Source organism: Amborella trichopoda, chromosome 1 (assembly GCF_054954075.1).
Source record: "Amborella trichopoda isolate Santa Cruz 75 chromosome 1, AtrichopodaSantaCruz75HAP2 v2.0, whole genome shotgun sequence".
Taxonomy (NCBI): Eukaryota; Viridiplantae; Streptophyta; class Magnoliopsida; order Amborellales; family Amborellaceae; genus Amborella; species Amborella trichopoda.
This window is the reverse complement of record NC_142336.1, coordinates 46214038-46233761: the sequence shown is the minus strand read 5'-3', so window position 1 is coordinate 46233761 and position 19724 is coordinate 46214038. Positions and strand designations below refer to the sequence as shown.

Below are 19724 nucleotides of genomic sequence, written 5' to 3'. Positions count from 1 at the left end.
GTCATTTTCCGTTTTAGGGGTTGCATGGGATATCATTTTTCCATCTAAATATGAAAGTTTGAAATAATAAAAAAAGACACTAGCACCCTAAATATTAGGCTTAACAACAAAATGCCCCAAATCATCGATACAGTTAAGCTGGGATGAGCTTAACCGATATTGCGAAGCCAGGACCGGTATCCTCGTGTGTAATATTTTTATAATTGTATTGGACCGTATTTTCTGTAATTTTGTACGGTACGAACATAATTTTTCTTATAATTTATTACTCCATCTCCCCCCCCCTCTATATGCCTTTCACGTAACATCCAGTCAATGCCTGCCACACTTTCAAATGCGCTCAGATATGAAACAAACATGATGGTACGTAGGCGGGAACAAGATTCGTACAAGAGAACAAAGTTGGCTCAAGATGACTTGCAAAGCTCTTAGTGTTGGAAATGTGGAGAACCTTTATTGTCATAACCTTGATTTGCCATAGGGTGGCAAAAACTCAAAACATTATTTTGGGGTGGGTACCACACAAGCAATGCTGCAAACAAGACAGAATGCTTGATTGTGGCCATCGCATTTATGGAAAGGCAACAGCAGAGAGAGAGAATTCTCAGGGCTGAACAGAAGCCCAGGAATTGGCAACGATCCAGTCAAATGCTATTGGGCTTAGATACGCATCAGGAATCCCAAATGAACTGACTAGGGCTAGTGAATGTGGCCTTAGCTCACTGCAAAGCTTCATTAATTCCTTCCTGATGGTTATGGAGTTTGCTGATGAGAGGTATCCATATTGAAGAAATGAAGCATCTTCCTCTATGGTGACCACAGCATACATTGTCCTGAGAAGCCCCAACACATTCTGCAAACACAGCACAAATGAGAAAGTTCGCAGATTCCAAGACGTGATGGCAAAGCTTCTCCTCATATAACTTGCACAACTATAAGCACCATGAGTGAAAATAGTTGAAACACATATAATAACATGCTAGTTAAAAAGTTAAACAACAGTTACATGGTTTTCTATTAGTTCGATCATTTTTTGAAGAAAATGGGATAATGTCTGGCTTTCCTACAGGCTCTTAAGATACCCAACCTTCAAAACAACAAGTACTGTTTTCCTTAAAGAAACTGTATCTATTATCAATGATTTCAAGTACTCATAATTTTCTCAAGCAACAAGTTTTGGCACTTGCATTGCCATGGGGGCCGCATACATGCGACATACAGGTTTGTTTTTTATCTAATTAAAACTATATATAGGTTTGTTTTTTATCTAATTAAAACTATATATAGGTTTGTTTTTTATCTAATTAAAACTATATGCATATATACTATTTGTTTATTTTAAAAGAGGTTTGTGGAGATGAAGTCTTCTCTCCATACGGTTAGTGGATTACACTTTCTCAGAGATACCAGGTACATCCGAATGTTTGGAATAACTCCAACCGTCCATAGAATAGGTTTAACTGTGTCGCAACTCGCAAATGACCATCAAAGAAAAGCTTGTTTGAGAGCTTTGCAAACACTGGATCTCTGAGAAATACAATCCAAGCACATTGCAATCAATCTGGTAGCCTGGAGAGGACAACCCATCTTTCATTTTCTTCTTTTCTTTCACTGGTATGAGAGCCACATTCTGCTGTGAGGTTGACTCTCTACTATTATCTATTGTCTCTATTCTTAGTACCAAGAGTTTCTCTTTTCTATTATCTTCTAAATTGTGCTATCTTTTAGATAGAGGTAAAGATTCTCTCTGCTATCCTTGCAATCTCACCATTTTCATTCATCTTCTATTTTAGGACTTCCCTATTTTCTCTCCATAAAAGAGAACCACATCCCTCCGTTTCTTCTTACACACTTTGTGAAAACCCCTCACTTTCCACCATCGCTTTATTCTCCCTCTACAACTCTAACCCTTATGGTTTCTATCGCTAAAAGAGAAGGGAAATTTTAGTGAAAGGGTGTCCCAAAACCCTTTCTCCTCATAAAGTTTCTTCTTGAGCTTTGAGCACTTGACCCTCCTCTCCTTCCAACGATATCAGCACTTCTTTCTTCTCAGCACATAAGGGTGATGTTCAAGAGACACAAGTGCTTGGAGACAATTGTTGCTGCAAAACTTAGAGAAAGTGCACCATCCACCAACAGATTCATTTGGGAAGAATATTCTTTCTTCCTTTATTTCGTTTTTTTTGGTGGGTGGGTTCGAGCTTGTAAGTAGATATTTGGAGAATCCATGAAATAAAGAAAGAGAGAAAGAAATCAGTCCACCATTCTCTTTCCTCCTCTCTTTGAATTGCTAGGTTTATAGAGCAGGAACTGCTGAAAAACAACTCCCTTCTCTCTCTATACTGGTTTTGAGTAGGTGCACGAGATTGAAACACCAGTACTTGAAGGGCAGAATTCTAATTACTCTCGCTCTATTGAATTCCAACCAATAGTGAATGTTTGGTGTTGCTTAGTCTCTCTAAACCTCCTCCTCTCAATTTATCTTTCCACCTTCCTCCTAAATAGGCTCAAACTTAGTCACTGAAAGACAAAAAAAACCCGTTCACAGTTGAAAAGCTAGTTTTGGTGGGGAGATTTCGTGCCTGTTTTCTCAGACTGTCAGCCCCTTTTCTCAATTTACTCCACCTTTGTTTCAGGGCTTGATTGCATCGAGTAAACCTGTAAGTGAAAGAGATTGATGTGGGTGTGCCATAGTTGTAGGGTGCGGGTGTGTTCCAGGGAGCGGGAGCTGGCTCAGGTCCGCAAAACTGCGGATTGCTGGAAGCTCCTTGTGGTTAGGATCGTTGCCCATATGATCCCATATCAAGGGAGCGCAATCCTTGTCTTAGGGAAGCGCATTTCCATGAGGAAGGAATTGCAATAGTAAGTTTTAAGGGATCGCGAATGATGCATAGGTTCACAATACCATTGGGTACAAACATGAATCAGTCCTGGATAGAGAAAACATCATATGCTGCGTCACACACTAGAGAACCGTGGTTCAAACCCACTAGGCACGAAGTCCACAATATAGGGATCATCTTAGTTATGACTGACGGACCAGTAAAGTGGCTTCTTTTCTTTAGTAGCAGGGGAGAAAGCTTACCAAGAATTAGGAAATGTGCTTCTTCATATGCACTACATAGTCGGCTCCCTCTCGTCTCTGCTTGTGTTGTGTAGTATGACGTCCATGTCGTGTTTGACTCTGACAATCTTGTCAGAACTTCAAAAAGTGGGTCTGCAACTTCGGCTGGAAATACCGTTTTGTTGATGCTTTCTTGTTGAGAATGAAGAACAAAAGAGAGAATCTTTTGAGCAGGAGAATTTGGTCACGTAGATCTTCTATTTCGCCGGAATTCGTTGATTGCTCCATACGAATTTACAATGGCTGTTCGTTGGTTGTTTTTTTTTACTATGACCGGCTTTATTCGACAAAAAAGGCCCGCACCGCCATCCACGGTCACTACCATGGCCAACCTTGAGTATCTCAGAGAAAAGGGACAAAGGAAAAGTCAGTAAACCATTGTTTCTACTAACGCAGCCAGTCTGTTACAAGCATAAACTCAATTAAAATTTTTAGTTTGGTTGCTTTTAGTTGCATCTTTCAGGATTCTAGCCATATTATCTTTACCCAAACAACAATGGCATCTAGGCTAGTAATGACGGACTGATGGAAACTAGAAAAATTGAACAGAATGAACTTTTGAATGTGGAGGAGAAAAATTAGTTATATTCTCCTCCAAGATAGGATAGACCATGTTCTCAACATCAGATCTACAGGTCATACGAGCCAATGCCATTGACCAAGTTCGGAGGATTAGAAAATTAACTAGAAGATAATATCACTAAGACAACAGTGTCAAGTTTTATGGAGGATGACTCAATTAGGGCCATAACACAACCTCAAATATGATGGATGTTTTGTTTAAAAAATATGGGACTACTTCTAAGGTCCATGTTCAGCTTCTACTTGAAAAGTACAATTCTTGTGGGACGAAAGAATGGCCTCAGTCATCAAGCATGTCAACAAAATGACTTTGCTCGCAGATGACATTGGTGCAATTGGGAATCTAATCCCGGACTGCATGCAAGTGTCTATTGTCCTAAACTGTCCTCCACCTCCCCCCCTTATACTTTCCTATGCACCTTAGCATCACTGAGAGAAGAAATACAAAGAAGTCCAATGAACTTCACTTTTTCCAAAAGTTCCTCTTCCTAAAACCCTAGAAAAACTAACAACAATGTGTGGAATAAAAACAATAAGGGAAAGGGAAAGAATTTAAAAATCAAAAGCAGATGCCATTCCAAAATTCATCTGATAGGGCATGCATTTATTGTAAGTAACCTGGGTAATCGAGGCCAATTGTCCCAAATTGAAAAATAATTTGGGAATTGGGATACTAACAATGCTCATCACAACAATAACAATACTCAAAACAAGAGGAAGGACTTGATATGCGTTATCTCAAAATCTTTTGTTGCCGCCCATGATTTGAAGAACTGGTAGATTGACTCAACCTCTACTTCGCATGTTTTGAGGACCAAGGATGGATTTATACATTGAGGGAGATCACAGGCCGCAAGCAACGGATATACATTGGAAATAACATTATCATTACGTACTTTGTGCAGGAACTTTCAAGCTGTGTATGCCTAGACAAGCAAATCTCTTGCTTACTGATACTTTCTGCACACCCAATATCTTGTGCAATTTGATTTTTGTTCCTAGGTTAGATAAGAACGGTTATGAAGTTTTGTACCAATTGGCTATTAATGGACGATCCTCTTGTTATGCTTATACCAATGTTCTTTTGGTGTTCATGATGATATGAATGATTCTTGTTTCTGATACTTGAGATTGAGACATACAAATAAAAATAGAATGTAAAAATTAGTTAAAAATATGCTTGCTCGCCAACTTAAGAGGAATTAATCTTCAAATTTGTGAACCATGTATATCCAGTAAGCTAACTAGGAAGTCTTCTCCAAAAGGAAATAGGTCAAAGATACTCCACAACACTATATATGTAAAGTAGAAGATACATAGGGGTATGGATTATTTCATGACCTTTATAAATTACTTTTCTAGATATTATTACATATATCTTATTAATAGAAAATCAAATGCATTGGAAATATTCAAAGAGTTAAGTTGAAGTTGAAAACCAACAAGGTAGACATATCAAAATTCTTAGAACAAATAGGAGAGGTGAACATTGCTTTGACTTATTTTCTCAATTTTGTAAGAAGCATGGTATAATTCACCAAACCACTAGGCCCTATACACCACAATGGAATGATGTAGTTGAGAGAAGCAATAGGACCCTAATGGACATTGCCAGGTCTATGATGAAGCATGCTAAATTGTCCCCTCAGTGAAGCCACTAGGTCACGTAACTCAGCTAAGTGGATCCAAGCCATGAACAATGAGATTGATTACATTGAGAGGAATCAAGTTTGAGAGTTAGATGATCTCCCTAGAGATAGAAAAGTCCTTAGTTGCAAATGGGTCCTAAAGGAAAAGCTAAATCCAAATGGATCATAGAAAATGTAAAGCTAGGCCAGTATCGAAAAAGTTTACTCGACAGAAGGGTATAGTTTATGTGGAGACTTGTCCTCCAATAGCCAAATTCACATCCATCAAGATCATTCTAGCAATAGTTGCATATTATGAGTTAAAATTATCTTATATGGAAGTTAAAACAACTTAATTAATAGAGAACTTAAATGCCAAGAAAGCTCTACAAACTTAAGAAATCTTTATATGGTGGTTTAAGACAATCTTCTAGGCAGTGGTGTTTTACTCTTCAAAATGCAATCATAGAAACTTGTTATGTAGTCAATAAATTAGATCAGTATGTATATCTTTGGAATAGTGGAAGAAATTTTGTTACATTATCTTTATATATAGATGATATTTTGTTAGCTGGGAATGACATAGGTATGATTACCATACTAAGTCTTGCCTTAGTTTCCACTTTGAGATGAAGGACATCTGATACGCTTTCCTTTTCCTAGGCATTAAGATAACAAGAGATAGGAGTTTGGGACTCCTATTTTATCTCAGGATAATTATCTAGAGAGCATTTTAATGAGATTATTTAAGATGGAATACTATAAGGCTATACATACATCTGTTTGTAATGGTCTGAAATTATAAAAGGAGATTTGTCCATCAAGGGGATGGCTATAAAACTGAGATGGAAAGAATTCTATGCTCAAGCTATATGGCATATAATGTATGCAATATTGTTCACAACACCGGACTTGAGTTATGCAGTCTGTCTTGTAAGTAGATTCCAAAGTAACCTTGGGACTGCTCACTGGTGAGCCTTAAAAAAGAAACTCAGGTATATTAAAAAAACCAAGAACTATAAGTAGTTTATCAAGCTGATCATTAAGAGGTTAGAAGGCAGATGCGCGCTTTGCACAAGGCCTGGATGATAGAAAATCAACCTCTAGACATGTATTCCTATTCAGAGGTAGATGTTTTTCTTTGGTCAAGCACAAACCATAATTGTGTCACTCGGTAATGCTATGGAAAGCCAAGTATGTCGCATATAGCATCGAACTACTCATCCCATCTTAGATGCTTCATAAAGGATTTGAAGCTAGATAGAGTCAAATGGACGAGTTTCAATTCTCTATCATAATCAGAAGGCCATCGCATTGATTAAAAATGGAGCACATCGAAATTGAACAAGTGAGAAAAACTGCAATAGTGTGAAAACTCCATGACGAGATTATAATTGGATTTATAACCGCAGTAGCGTAAAAAGTCTCAGAACGAGGATATGCTCATAAAGGATAAATCCATTAAGTTGCACAAACCTTATGACAAAATATCGATGAATTCAGCCCTCATAGCTATGTCGGAGGTGTTGCTGGCACAAGTGTAGCCATGGGACTTCATAGCGCTACATACGTTTTTTTTGTATTTATTTATTTATCTCATTAAAGCTTTTCCAAAAATACTATTTATCTTTATCATTTATTTTAAAAGAGGTTTTTAAAAATCTCTCTCAAGGGGTTAGTGGATACCTCCCATACTCCCAGATTTTGAGGGGTCACTTTCTCAAAGATATTAGATACATCCAAATGTTGTAGTAATTGCAACCCTTAACTCGTTTATGAATGACCACCATGAAAAAGCTTGCTCGAGAGTTCTAGCAAACATTGGGTCTGCATAAAATACAGTCCAAGGATATTGCACTCAAAAGCTGGTAGTCTGGAGAGGACTGCCCAACTTTCATCTTCTTCCTTTTCTTTCAAGAAAACAATTTCTCATTGTGAAAGCCAAATAAAAATAATTATATTTGAAAAAGAAAATCCACAGTGCTATCTGCTAACTAAGCTATAAAACCAAAGCCATTCACAAAGAAACAAATATGCCTAGAGAGGTCTAAGGACACTTTTGGTGAATTCTAGAGGTCTTCGGCATGTTACCTTAAGAGGACCGCCAGGCATAGATGTTTCAACATCCAAAATGTATTGCAGTATCGTACGTTCTGTGAAGGCCCTCGCTAAATCTTCGGCAAGTTGATAGGTCTGAAAGCAAAGATAGAGTTGTGTGCGTGAGAGAGAGAGAGAGAGAGAGAGAGAGAGAGAGAGAAAGAAGGGGGGGGGGGGGGGCAAGGATGAGCCATCCTAAAGAAACATACCAACATGAAAGCATTCTCTTTATGGTATCCCTGTGACATGTACTGAGAAACTTCAGCTGCAAAGCGCCCCAATAGATCACGCTCCCTCAGGCAGAAAAGTCCAACCTATTAGACATATCATAAAAAGTATTATATGCTCTGAAAGCTTATTGCAAGTTCTGAAAACCTTGTTTTTTTTAAATATAAATCAAAGTGCACTAAGGACCTCAGCTAGGATTTGGCTTATCCAATGTCAAATGGACTCGATAGAATTTGATAAGTTTGACATAGTAGCCAATTTTTTAACCATAGTAAAATGCAGAGGTCTTTAAAACTCGAGTAGTGCTCGGGTCACATTAACTTGGAAAGAGACCCAAGTTTTACAATTGAGAAGCGACCTGAAAACAAATCTGAGCATTTTCTTACCTCAAACTGGGAGCTCCTTAAGACAGAGCTGGTCAATACAGATGGGATCACAGGGCTCGGTTCGTTCAGGTGCTCCAAGCCCAATCCTTTATATGGTTTCTTCGTCTTTTGAGCAGCCATATAATCTCCCAGGAGTACCTTACTGACCTGATTCCAATACTCAATATAATAAGTAACAATACTTGCCATCAATATTTAAAATAAATGAAAGGAAAAATATACCATAATCAACTAGAGAACAACTCCAAAGGGGCCACCAAAGGGCCATCTACATCCATTCCTGATGATGGATGGTGGAGATTGGCTGTTCCCAGGTGAATGTGCTGACGGGTCTCACTACTGCCAATCACCGTTGTCCATTAACAAGAACAGATAGTGGATACCCATTGGAGGAGCACCTTATATCATAATCTATAGGATTATACAACAATCACCCTAAAAGTAATGCTTCTAAGATTACCTGTTGCATTAACACATGGTTATCACCCTCAAATGTGGACTGCACATCATGTTCAGCTTTCAAATGGCCTACACGGTTCTCGGTTTTCAATCCTTGTCCACCACAAGCTTCACGGCATTCCTGAAAATATCATTGCTTTTAGCTCACTTCATAGCTACTTGTAATGATCTAGACATGCATAAGGATCCATACTGACCTGAAGTGTTCTCATGTTATGCCAGGTGAATGTGGCCTTGAAGGCACTGGAAATAACATGTATTGTCTTGATAGCTGCAGGGCTCCTATTTACATATATTTTCTTCAGAACGTTTCCTGCAAAGCTCATGGCTAATCTGAAATAAGGAAGCAGGAGGACGTTAGCCTATGAGTCCCTGGTCTAGAGAACATTAATAAAACATATATCAAAAACCAAAAGTCCAAGCCTTGTATAGGGCGGCCCTTTTTTGGGTGGCCTCATTTATGTACAACTCTTTTTAGTAATACAAGTGAACATTCTCAAAAAAAGCCATATATGCATTGAACAAGGCAAGAGTTTCCAGAAGTTTATGATTGAAACTAGAACATCTGGAACTTTTATTACATTTTAATGAGACCTCAAGGAAGTCTCTCTCTCTCTCTCTCTCTCTCTCTCTCTTGGCACGTCAGACCGAGGTTGAGAGAGAGAATACAGGTATGGCCTTCTATTTTGCTTCTTTGATTGGTAGAAGTTTCTATGGCTTTCATTGGAGCTTTGATGTTTAGATAGGCTATTAAATGATTAATGCAGAAAACTTTTTGGCAAGTTCATAATATTATCAATAGGCAAGTGGTGATCTAAGGAAGTTCCCAACGGCATAGTTCCAAACCATGTAAATAGTGTGCAACATGGTTGTTGGGATCTCCCAACCTAGGCGACGATCCGGCTATGCTCGTTCCCATGTTTCAGGAAAGGGATCTTCAAAGGATCTCATTTCTAAATTTTAAGATCTTGATCCCCATTGTTAGGATTCTCGATCCCCATCTTAAAGACCAAGATATCAAAATGATGAATTTCGAGTCAGCTAGCAATGCAACTATAGTTTTAGTAGAATAAACAAAAGAGATCCCTATTTTACATAGCATGTATAGTCCTAGAAATACATATTGTTTAATTCTAGGAGTAAGATCCCAATAGGTTGGAATCGAGATTCCGAAACGTCGGAATCAAGATCCCCATCATTTGGGGACCGATCCTTGACATATGCATTGTACAAACAATTCTCCCAACTATAGGGATCTTCTAGCCTGTCACGATCACCCCAGTCCCGATCCCTATCATGCTCCTAACTCGGTCCCAATCCCATCAACTATGGCCTACAATTAACTTGAACTCTTTTAGTTATAGATAAGAGAAACACCAAATTATAACTAAGACGAACATAATTCAAAATGACTAGTATTGATGAATAAAGTTATGCACTTGAATTTTATGCAACGTAAATAAGTAATTTGTTGCTAGACTGGAGAGTAATGCTACAGGTTAACGTGACCAAAACTTCAACAAGGTCACATCAATGTGACTTGGAACCAAACATGCCATATTCTGTACCTTTGTTTTCAGATTTTTTGAGGGGCAACTATGACAGAATAGTCATTTCTAATTCAAGTTAAACCCCCTAGAAGAATGGATGCAGCCCGTTCCCAGGTATCGCAATTTCGAAGGCTCTTCTAGTAATTAAGATTTATGCCCATAGTCAGCACATAATCCATGTCAATTTATCGCTTAGAATCATCAAACAAGATACGATAATGCAGCCAAAAGGAAAGTATGGCATTTTTAATTTGTGTCCCCAAGACATTGCTAAATAAATATGCGAGCGTCATATTATTTTCTAGCAATTGCTAGTGCTGGAGAAGCATTTCTCTAGCCAATATTACATACATGAAGTGCTTACTTATCATTTGTGGAGTCATATGCGTATAGTATTCTGGAGATTGGTCATTACAACTCATGCACCTGAGGTCTACAAGCTCATCACAGCACATTGATTATTTTTCTATATGCAAACTAGACATGAAATTTATAAACAAGTATACCTGATCAAATTAGTAGTCAGTCATAAGTACGCTCCTTTTTTGGTTTAATTATAAACTCTCATGCACAAAAGGGTGCACCCAAAAAAAAAAAACAAGATGTAATCATCAAAATCATTAGTTAAGTGATTCCCTACAGGGATGGCTTATAAAGCTTATTGTGCAGATAAATCATTAAATGTTCTTTGTGAGTTTCTTATCGAAAAGAACATGCATATCATTCTCATTTTATTCCACTGAATGAACTACATGAATTGAGAAGAAAGTAAATAAAAATGTACTACAAACTCTTAGTGTCAACGGCCAAGTCAAAATCAAATCCATGCGTACAAATTAACCAAATTAGATAGATTCAACTAATGCTTCAAAATTGACCAATCTGGATCACGAATCAACTATCCAAATCAGGAATTGGTGGGCGCTGATCCGGTTCCTAGTCAGAACTGGGAAACGGTCTGATTTTGACAGACTAGCCCGGTTCCATCTGAGAACCTCACGAGTTTGTCAAGGAACTAACTGATCCAGATCATCTGAGTTTCCATGTTCCCATCCATTTCATTTTTTATTATTTTTGTCAAAAATTTTATTTTTTCAAAATTAAAATTACGATTTAATTCTTATGGGACCAATTCTTACACTAGAGACGCAATTCATTTTGCCGATGCGGATCATTGGTTCACCGACTTGGACCGGATTTTTGAAAGGCTGGTTTGCCTTGCAAATCCATTTTTTGAAACACTTGATTCATCATAACTATTCTATTCCCATCAAATGTAAAGACATATTTTCTGTTGTCTATTTTGGGGTTTTAGTCTTCAGATAGGCAAGTTGGATAGACCAGAGAATCTAGCAGCTAGGTACAAGCAAACTTGGTTTAAACTCCAGTTGTAGGCAGTGTTAAAACAAGGATTTCCAATGAACAACATTATATTAAAGATTGTTAGATGGTCAAGAAAGAAGCAGCAAATTGGTACAACGATAACAATTTCGTTAACTACTTATCCTCAAAATAAAAAAGAAATCAATACATCTTACGTCTTTGCAAGCAAAGGTAAAAGTCGGCGCTGATGACTTGGGTAGTCGAGCAATAGCACTTCAGGCTCATTGGGAATGACAGAGAAAGCTCGCCTGGTCAGCGCATATCTAATTGCAGTCACTAATCCAATCTGTGTAATAGTGACAAATAATAAAAAAACTAATATCCTTGTAAACAAGAACAATGTTGCATTCTGCACTTGAATCCAAGAAAACAAGAGAACTCCAAATGAAGTAGCAAGGATCTTAATCCAAGTAAAAGGTGTACCTTAGATTGGTAAATTGCATTTACAGCTATAGTAACACGACCAGATGTCAATGGGGCAAGAAAGGCTGCAAACCTCTGAAATACGAACAAAAGAATTTCATTTACAAGTTGTGAACACTTGTTGCAGCTTGATGTAGCCATATCTACTATACCTACGACATATATCCTATCCTAAACAAGAGCCACATAATATGAAACAAGCATAAAGAAGAAGCAGATCAATTTCCAATTACTTTTTCTTTTATTGCGTTTTTTGTTGAGGATTTATACCCCCAATCCAACTCCCCCCCAACCCCCTCTTTTTCCTGCTCTTTATTTCCCTCTTTCCCTTAGTCCCCTAGAACATGTGTTTTAGAACTTTAAATTCCTAAATACAAGGTTGCAACTTGAATCTCCAAAAACCAAAAGATCACCAAAAAAAAAAAAAAAAAGTGTTTCAAAACATGTGAAATGGATTGGAAATTCCAATCCAGATCGGATTATGCGGGTGGCCGGGCGGGCCAACTCCCCTGGGATCAGGAATTGTCCTAATCACCCTCTAAATTTTTTTTATTTTTTTACTTTTCAAAATCCACTGTTTTTGTTGTTTTCAAAACCATTTGCAAATAAATTTGTTCCAAATTCTTCATTTTTAAAAACTCTACAAGATTTTCTATAGTATCTTTTTGGATCAAAACCCCTAATCACATAAATGACAAAGGAATTTTAACCGACTACGACGCCCAAAATGATAAATTGTTTATTACTCTCTCTTTTTTCAGTCAAGATTGATGGCCAGGAAGTACAAAAAAGATCGGCTTTTGATATCTTAGTTCGATAATCCAGGAAAATAGAGAGATTGAGGAAGATATCGCACACAAAACTAGAGTTGGGTGGGCCAAATGGAGATGCGCAACTAGAATTTTATATGATCGTTACATTCCAATTAGGCTGAAGGGAAAGTTCTATAGGACAACTGTGAGACCAGCTTTGCTCTATGGGACAGAATGTTGGGCAGACAAAAAACAATATATCCATAGAATGAATGTAGCGAAGATGAGGATGTTGAGATGAATGAGTGGCAAGATAAGAAGGGATAGAATTTGAAATGAATCTATTCGAGAGAATTTAGGCGTGGCTCCAATAGGCGATAAAATGAGAGAGAGTAGACTTAGTTGGGTTGACCATGTGTGGCACTGATCAAGTACAACACATGTTAGGAGGTGCAAGTTAGTTCAAATGGAAGGACTGAAAAGGGCAAGAGGTAGGTCGAAAAGAATATGGTTGGAAGTAGTCCGAAAAGATATGGGGAGTTATGGCCTCACTGAGGATATGACCTTTAATAAAGCAGAATGGAGAACCAAGATTCATGTAACCGACCCCAATTAATTAGGAAAAGGCTAAAATGATGATGACTCTCTCGTTTTTCAACCAAATTGAATCAAATTTGTCATAAGTTATTCCTCTTTGATAGACGTACAATTGTCCGATATTTTTGGTTTAATTAAACAAATCATTTATTTGAACTTTGATCTCTAGTGGAAAACAAGAGCTTTGAGGCTTAGATATATGTTTATTTAAATAAATATGTTTTAATTCAAATCTCAAATAGATTTGGATTGATTGGAATCATTTAAAAAGAAAATAAAAAAAATCTTTTGTTTTGAGTTTTTAATCATTTAATTTGGCTTACATACTTTTTCGGCTCCTTTTTATTTGTTTTCTTTCTTCATTTTGGTTAAACCAGATTAAAATCATTTAAACCAGCTGATCCATGTATTAGGTCATTTTAAACAATAATTGTAACAGATTTAAAATCATTGTAAACTAATTAAAATAGATTTTAAATCATGTTTTCCTTCATTTACTCTTTTCTGAATTTTTGCTTCTTGTTATATATTTGTTTGGAACGATTTCCACACTAGAGAATCCATCCAACTCTGCCAGCAGTGGTGATCCTTATAGGTCTAGCCAGAGACCGATCAGGCCACCCGATCCAGGTTGTAAAACACTGCCACAAAATGAATTTTGATAGCCTTCAAGATGTATTATCGAATAAAGCTCAAATCTTGTAACTGTTGTTTTTAGAGAATCAAGACGAGGACTCGAGTTCCTATAACCTGATCTGGGTCTTTTATTGCAGTAACATACTGTCCATCTGGGGTAACATCAGCAACTGAATTTAGTATGTTCTCACGAGGTATCCGAACATTATCAAACCTGCCACAAAAAACAAACAAATACATCTCATTTCTGGACTTAATCTATAATAAGAAACAAATAGCATGTACTTTCAAACTCAAGTCCACGGAATCATAACGTTACCATATTCGACCATTATCAACTCCATTTAGTCCTATTTTATGACCACAATCAGCTATGCGGATGTTTGGGCATATATTTCCTTCAGCATCTCTGATTTGTGCAATGAATGCGTGAACACCTTGGTTGGTTCCATTTATATGGAGCTGAGAAAAAACAATTGTGTGCGTTGCATGCTGCCAATGACATAACCAAAGCAAACCATGTCAATTTGCAATCAACGACTGCATAAGAGTAGCATAAGAGACATATCCTGAAGAAAAAAGCAACGAGGCCTCTATCAAGATGAACATAAACATACATTCATAACCCTATATGAACTTATCAATGGACCCACACAACAACAGATTCAAAAAATGGGTTGTGTTTCTCACATTGGCAGCTCCTCCAATCCAGTATTTCTGAGCAGATTCACAAGGAGTGTTTATAACAAACTCTCCTGTGTTTGAATCGTAAGTGGTGACAGTTTCTATTCCACGAACCTAGATGCCATACATCAAGTAGAGGAGCATCAAACAACCAAACCAAAGCAAGAAACTTTCTAGTATTATTTGCCTCAAGTACATCTTTTGTTTGTTTGTGACGGGAATAGGTTAACGTTGCGTAAACCAAAGCAAGAAACTTTTTAGTATTATTTGCATCCAGTACATCTTTTTTTTGTTTTTGACGGTAATAGGTTGAAGTTGCATAAAGTACATCAAAACTATCACCATACATTACTTCCATGGCCAAGCTCAGACATAGCAAAACAACCCTTGACAGCATAGCATTCTGTGTCTCTCAGCCATTTATCATGGTGTCTCTTCGTACCAAAAAATTGGATTGCACCACCCCTGTTATTAAGCCAGCAGGATATTATGTAATTACTGATAAACAGACATAACTAAAATATTATTTTGATTGTCCCACCAAAACAAAAAGACGACATGCTTCACACGGAACTAAAAAGAACATAGTTCCATGCCCGTAAACAGGAGCTACTACAGCTCAGCAACAAATGTACAGTGAATAGAAAATAACTTATGTAAATTAAGTCTGTCGTTTCTGATAATGAATTACAGATATTCTGTCAGATTCTCAATAAAAAAAATTATTTTTTCTTTTTAAAACCACTCTAATTCAGATAATTTTAAAACAAGTCGAATGAATAAATTTTACTATCACAAAAGGACATAAGTCAATTAAACAGGACATAATATGTGGTCATTATGCAACTCCATGAGGCCTTTGATCCACGTGATAACATATTTGTAAGTGCCACACAATCCAAAGTTCCAAAACACTCCTTATCGTTAGATTCCCATTATCCAAGAAACCAAGCTCAAAGGCTCCTCTACAGAAAGCATCAAACGAGTCAGCATGCATGGCGGTAGGAAAATGGCAGCTCTTTCACTCTCCTGGATTTTGGAAGGTGTAGTAAGCCTAGTTTCCAAAAACTGGGAAGGATACTCCTAGTAAGATGAGCATGCTTCCTCAAAATTTAGAATGAACAAGTCTAAATGAAATGGCTGATTCTCAATTGAAGCCTCATACATAGTCACTACAAGTATGATCCCTGATGTGGGAAGACAATTAAAAAAAATCCCCGAGAAACTAGAGCAAAGTATGAGAGAAGTTCTTAAATTCTCATGACAAGTTCTCGTTTGGTTCAAGTCTCTCCATGTCTATGATAGCTTGCCTAAAGTTGGCTTCAAGTCCCTTATTTAAAGGGATGAAAAGGAGGTTCCAAGTGGACCCATCTAGTGCATAGAAATGAGGCTCTTTAACCTTTGTGGACTGATGGACTTGGTATGAAGGGGGATGAAATGGAAGAAGGAAAACAAGGTCTAGAGTAGAGCTTTTGAAATATTACAGAAAATTACTCTGGAACCATTGCCTTTGTTCAGCCTTGCAATGGCTCATGCAGAAAAATTGAAGTAATCAAGTTCTCCTTGAGAGATGATGGAGGCCCAAGACCTATAGGGGAAGGGCCCTTCATGTGTACGTGTGTCAGTGTGAATCATAACTCAATGGGTGGTTTACGTAACTCCAGGGCAGTTATCAGGCAGCAAACCTAAATCTTGCTATATATCTGAATCTTATTATAAAATGGAGGTCAGAAGAAAAATCCCAGGCCTGCCTAGTTGAGGACTTTTATTTGGTACATTGCTAATTCAATGATCCTATAGATGTTGCCCCAAGGAGAAAAACACATGAATTGAGACATGGTTGGGGACTTTACATCAATAATTTTGCGATGCTCAAGGCCAAGAGGATGGTTGTGATGCTAAAGACATGGCATTATAAGCTAGCCCCAATTTCTTGCAAATTTAAAATGAAATTTTGTTTCCATGCCGACTGATGATTGCTGAAAAAGTTGAGTTTAATAACTCCCATAGGCAAATGGAGAGGGATTGTTTCAGGCATAGGTTCACTTAGGGAGGACATATATTGATGCAGGGAGCAAAAAAATTCATATTGATCTCTGTCTTATTCAAGGTCTTAGCGACCGCAAAAGAGAAAAGAACATTCAACTAATATTAGTTCTTTCTTCTTCTTTTTTTCTTCAAACCATCCGAAAATATCCAAAATTTCTGTGGAGAAAAACAAAAATTAAAACAGCCCAATGTCTCTTTCTACAATTCCACCAACTTCTGAGGAAACGATATCAATCATTGCCAAATCAAAAGCTCCAATGCAATATTACCCTATAGCTACTCAACAACCAATAAAACCCAGAAACCCAATACCCACATGTCCCTTCAATTGCTCGTTTATTATATAAAACAGCTATCAGAACTAACAATCAATAATAAAAAGTCCCTTCAATCGCTCTTTTATTCTATAAAAAAGCTATGATAATTAACAATCCATAAGAAAAACTAACAATCAATGACAAAAAAAAAAAAAACAGCTACCAGGGAGAGATAATGGCCAATTACCAGAGAAAGAAATGGACTCCGAGCTTAATAGAAAGAGAATGATCAAAAATCCCAAGGCACTCAAGAAACGCAAGCTTCTTCAGCTCAGCCTCCACACCCTTACGAGTAAGCCAACCCTCAAAAACCCCATTGCTGAGCAGAAAGGAAATCCTCTTCATCGTCACTTCCCTCTGTTGCTTCATGCTCTGGTTATAGTCTGCACCCACAAACACCTTGCCCCCAATTTCCCTAGGGCAAAAGTAATTGCATCCAGCCATGAGATTGAGAAGCCAATCTCTCTCTTCGACGTGGTGCCCATCCAAAAGCCTCCGAAGCTCCAAATTGTCGAAGGAAAAGGAGCCCTCAGACACTTCAGGAGGGGTGAATTGCAGACATGGTGAGGCTTCGAGAGAAGAGGAATGACTGCGTTCATGGAGCAGGTGACCAGTGATCAGTGCTGTTCTCCTTTGTATTTGGTCTGCATAATAAGCCATTGGAAACAGGGAGGCTCTAGAGAGAGACAGAGAGCAAGAGAGAAGGAAATGCAGCAAGAGAGAGAGGAAGATATAAGAGAGATGATAAAAAGAGAGGCAGTCGAGGGGGGTCTGAAAATGTAGGGATGGGGAGTACGCGGAGGCAGGCGGGGTGTCTGAATTGCCCTTACTGTGTCGTCACGCTTGCGTGTGTGGTAGATGTTCATCTCCTCCGCCCTTCAAATCGTCCATCTAGAAGGAAAATTGATTCATGCAGGCTGGACAGCATTTCTACAATATGCGGTCCAGAGTATAGAGCATTGAGGAAAATTGTTTAAGGTGGACGGCATTTCTACATATGCGGTCTAGAATGTTTAAAGTATCCATTTTAAAGATACAAGAAGGTGTTTCATCTAAAACCAATGGAATCTAATGGTCCAAATGCTTTTTTACTAAAATTATTACTTTTGGTTTTCAAAGTTTATTTATTTATTCATATTCATATTCATGATTCACATGTTATCAATTATATATTTTTAAAAATTAAATCCAAAAATTCATCTTAAAAATAGATTTATTAAAGAGATCCGTATTTCTACATATGCCGACTTGGCCCCAAATTGATAGCACATGTAAAAACAATTATAACTAACTGTGTGTAAAAAAAATTTAATATAATTATTATTTTTAGCTTTCAATTTAGTCTTTTTCATATTCATGATCTTCATATTACATATTATAATATTTTAAAAAAATTAAAATCAAATTACATTTAAATAATATACTTATTGTCAAGCCTCCATTTCTACAGTATTCGGGCTGGCTCCATAGAAAACGTGTCCAATTTAGAACCGTCCAATTTTCGCGTCTTGAAAGTCTCAAACGCATGCAGTTAAGACAGAGGATGAACAAGGTTCAAGATACCTACCTGTACCTTTTAAATTTGGGAAATCTATATCTGTGACTCCAACGGTATTCAAATTAAGTCTAAGGATGAGGTTTCTATACATCCTACGTTTGTTTGTGAAAGCAAAATAAAGCTTCATCTCAAATCTCGATCGAAAAGCACCTTGAGCATAAAAAAAAATCAATTTTTAATACCGATAATAAAAATTTTAAATTAATATCTAACATGGAGATCATGAATATGAATAAATAAATAAATTTTAAACTAAAAATAATAATTCTAGTAAGAAAATATTTGGACAGTTAGTTTCTATTATTTTTAGATGGAATACCTACTTGCATCCATCTTTAAGATGGATGCTTTACACTTTCTGGACCGCAATATATAGAAATGCGGTTCAGCTTGCATGAAACGAGTTTCCTTAAAAAAATTGGTACAGATCTTGTGAATCTGTAAACACTTAATTTTAGGGTGAAATGGATAGTCTATATGATTTGTTGCAATATACACTACTTTTAGAACTTGAAATGCTATTTTTTCTCACAACCATAATGTTCAAGCTGTGATGATCGATTTAAAGGTTTTTCAACACTTGAATTGTAATTTTTGATTAGTTACGAAGTGACGCTTTATTTATTTTGAGTAGGATTGCTGATGTCACAATGTCACACTAGAATATTGTTTAAAGAAAATTACATATGTATCCATTATATTCATTGTTATTACGGGATTGCTTATAAATTTTCGTTATTATATCTATATCCGTTTTTTCAACATCCTAACAATTTTTTATGGAAATGCCCATTTTTGGTTTTTCAAAAACCAAAATTTTAATATTTTTGATTTTTTAAAGACCGAAATTTCAAAAAAAATTATTTAAAAAATACAAATTTTTCTAATTTTTTCTATAAAATCATTTTTGCTAAAATTTGAGGCCGTACTCAGTAAAAAAATATATAAAAATATTTTTTATAAAAATAAATACCCCTGAAAGTTTTAGAGATATTTTGATAATTTTTTATTATAAAAAATATTTTTGATTATAGTTATCATGTGTACCCCTATCATGCCCAAATTTCACTACAAAATGATTTATAGAATAAAAAATAAAAATAAAAAATTACATTAATGAGCTATCGGAACATGATCTGACACTCAAGAGCCAACTTGTGACATTGTGACTCGAGCCATATCAGCCATCTACTCAGATCTATCAAGGTCACATATATTATGCATGTGGGTTGTCGCATGGAAAGATTTTCCTTTACATTAAATTGGACCCA

At 36.8% G+C, this 19724-nt stretch overlaps 1 protein-coding gene across 2 annotated transcripts; it reads right to left on the bottom strand.

Moving 5' to 3' along the window:
- Positions 1-432: 432 nt before the first annotated feature.
- On the bottom strand, positions 433-17749 carry LOC18442263 (acyl-coenzyme A oxidase 3, peroxisomal). 2 transcript variants are annotated; one of them, XR_002282252.2, is made up of 14 exons: positions 17083-17749; positions 14877-14994; positions 14536-14643; positions 14165-14337; positions 13960-14059; positions 11861-11935; positions 11593-11723; positions 8702-8837; positions 8506-8625; positions 8046-8192; positions 7641-7745; positions 7426-7527; positions 3086-3456; positions 433-853 (listed from the first exon to the last, which is right to left on the bottom strand). XR_002282252.2 is itself a non-coding variant. In XM_006852486.4 (13 exons), exons 1-13 carry the CDS (start codon positions 17553-17555, stop codon positions 605-607), a joined length of 2037 nt encoding a protein of 678 aa, XP_006852548.1. In that variant the 5' UTR covers positions 17556-17749; the 3' UTR covers positions 433-604. The 2 variants fall into 2 exon arrangements, 1 of the variants encoding a protein (XP_006852548.1); XM_006852486.4 differs by lacking the exon at positions 3086-3456.
- Positions 17750-19724: the final 1975 nt, after the last annotated feature.